The sequence below is a fragment of the Hakea prostrata genome, chromosome 7 (assembly GCF_041222555.1).
Source record: "Hakea prostrata isolate BN-2017 chromosome 7, UWA_Hpros_2, whole genome shotgun sequence".
NCBI lineage: Eukaryota > Viridiplantae > Streptophyta > Magnoliopsida > Proteales > Proteaceae > Hakea > Hakea prostrata.
In genome coordinates, this window is record NC_142606.1 from 39846575 (window position 1) to 39848136 (window position 1562).

At 39.2% G+C, this 1562-nt stretch overlaps 1 protein-coding gene across 1 annotated transcript; it reads right to left on the reverse strand.

Annotated features, from left to right (window-relative positions):
- Positions 1-243: 243 nt before the first annotated feature.
- Positions 244-1353, reverse strand: LOC149011124 (putative F-box protein At5g55150). Its single transcript, XM_089163154.1, has one exon. It carries the CDS (start codon positions 1351-1353, stop codon positions 244-246), a length of 1110 nt encoding a protein of 369 aa, XP_089019280.1.
- Positions 1354-1562: the final 209 nt, after the last annotated feature.

The following is a 1562-nucleotide window of genomic DNA, read 5'->3' on the forward strand; positions in this document are numbered from 1 at the left end:
GTTTCTGAAAATATTTCGCATGCTCGCGTTTGTTATGTAGTGTTTAGGGTTTGTAGCTGTTGTCTAGGGAGCTTTTATTTTCTGTACTTTCGTTTAATACAATAAACATATTGTTCACACAAAAAATAAAATATGTAGACTATATCCATCACGATTGAAATTTCCAGTAAAAAAATATATTAGAGATATGATATTCCACGAAGATGGAATTTATTACAATGCATGAGATATAATCATCCCCATTTACCAAAGGCTTGGGGAGATCCAAAGAGGTGGTGAAAAATTAGAAATAATGTCATGGCCTAGGTAAAATGGCTGAATTGTACGATCTGCATAATTAAATATTCCCATATCTGCTCCCCCTCCAAATTCGTAAAAGAGAGAATAATCATCGGTGAAGTAAATGCAGTTGGCTTGAAATTCTGGGTGATAAGAAACTGAGATAGAAAATGTAGAATTATTGCCAACAAATACTGCTTGGTCACCCAAACTTTGAAGCACCACCCATCGCATGTTGCTAAGGTCCAACTTGTAGATAATAAAACCAGTAGTTCTCGAATTTGGGGAATCGTCTGGACCGACATTCTCGAAGTCCCTCAAGATCAAATGTAGTTCTCCTGACAAATCTAAAAGATACTTCCTTTCCACAAAATCCCCATCCGGGAGTGGTGCAAGATTTACTGCTATGGGATGAGGTCCATTGATCTCGCATTTCACTACGTAACCAATAGACTGGAGAGCAAAGAAACAGCCATTTGAGTATATCACATCGATAAACCCATAAGGGCAATTCTCTAAAGTGGTCCAAGTTCTATCTCCAGGTCTTGCGAATGCCAAAACAGAATACTCTCCATATATCGCCATTACCAAGCAGTTATTCGTTGAAGTTGATAATGATGGACTTGAGCTCATCACTGCTTTCTCTATGAACCTGTCACGGATATATTCGGCTGCATGATCAGTAGTATTCTGAAGATCCTGAAAGGTCGTCAGAGGTGGTAATTGGATTTGAGATCTTGACAATGGATTCAATAAGTGGACCTCCAGATCACTGCCTATGGTGATAACCCAGCCATTGGGAGAACCCCAACATCGCCTTCCTCCAGCCTCGGGTAAATAAAGATGGTGAACCCCGTGGCTTGAGTGACTGTAAAAGCTGCGGAGTTCATTTTGTTCATTATCCGTGAGCATTAGCCATGGCGGAGAAAGTTTCAATGAATTGCTTCTTTGAAGTGTGACCCGCCTCCAAGAACGACAAACTGCACCAAATCTAACGAAGTCCTCCACTGAATGACTTCTTTGAGAAATGCACCCAAGGAGTTCCTCTGGAAGCTTGGAGAAGCAGCGATCCATATCCATATCTTTACAATAATTTAACAATGATGAAAGAGCAACCCAATTAGAACCAGAGGTCAAGCATCAAAGAAAACATGGCAAAGCAGCAAAAATCCTTAATAGAACCTGATATGAAGATCATAAAATTGCCAATATGATCATTCCTTAAGCAATCCCACTAGAGATGATAAATTAAAATTTTAGCTACGATATTTTAACACAAGATT

Bases quoted from the DNA above. Each gene is read 5' to 3' on its own strand.
- LOC149011124 (XM_089163154.1), bottom strand. From the start codon at position 1,353: ATGGATCGCTGCTTCTCCAAGCTTCCAGAGGAACTCCTTGGGTGCATT.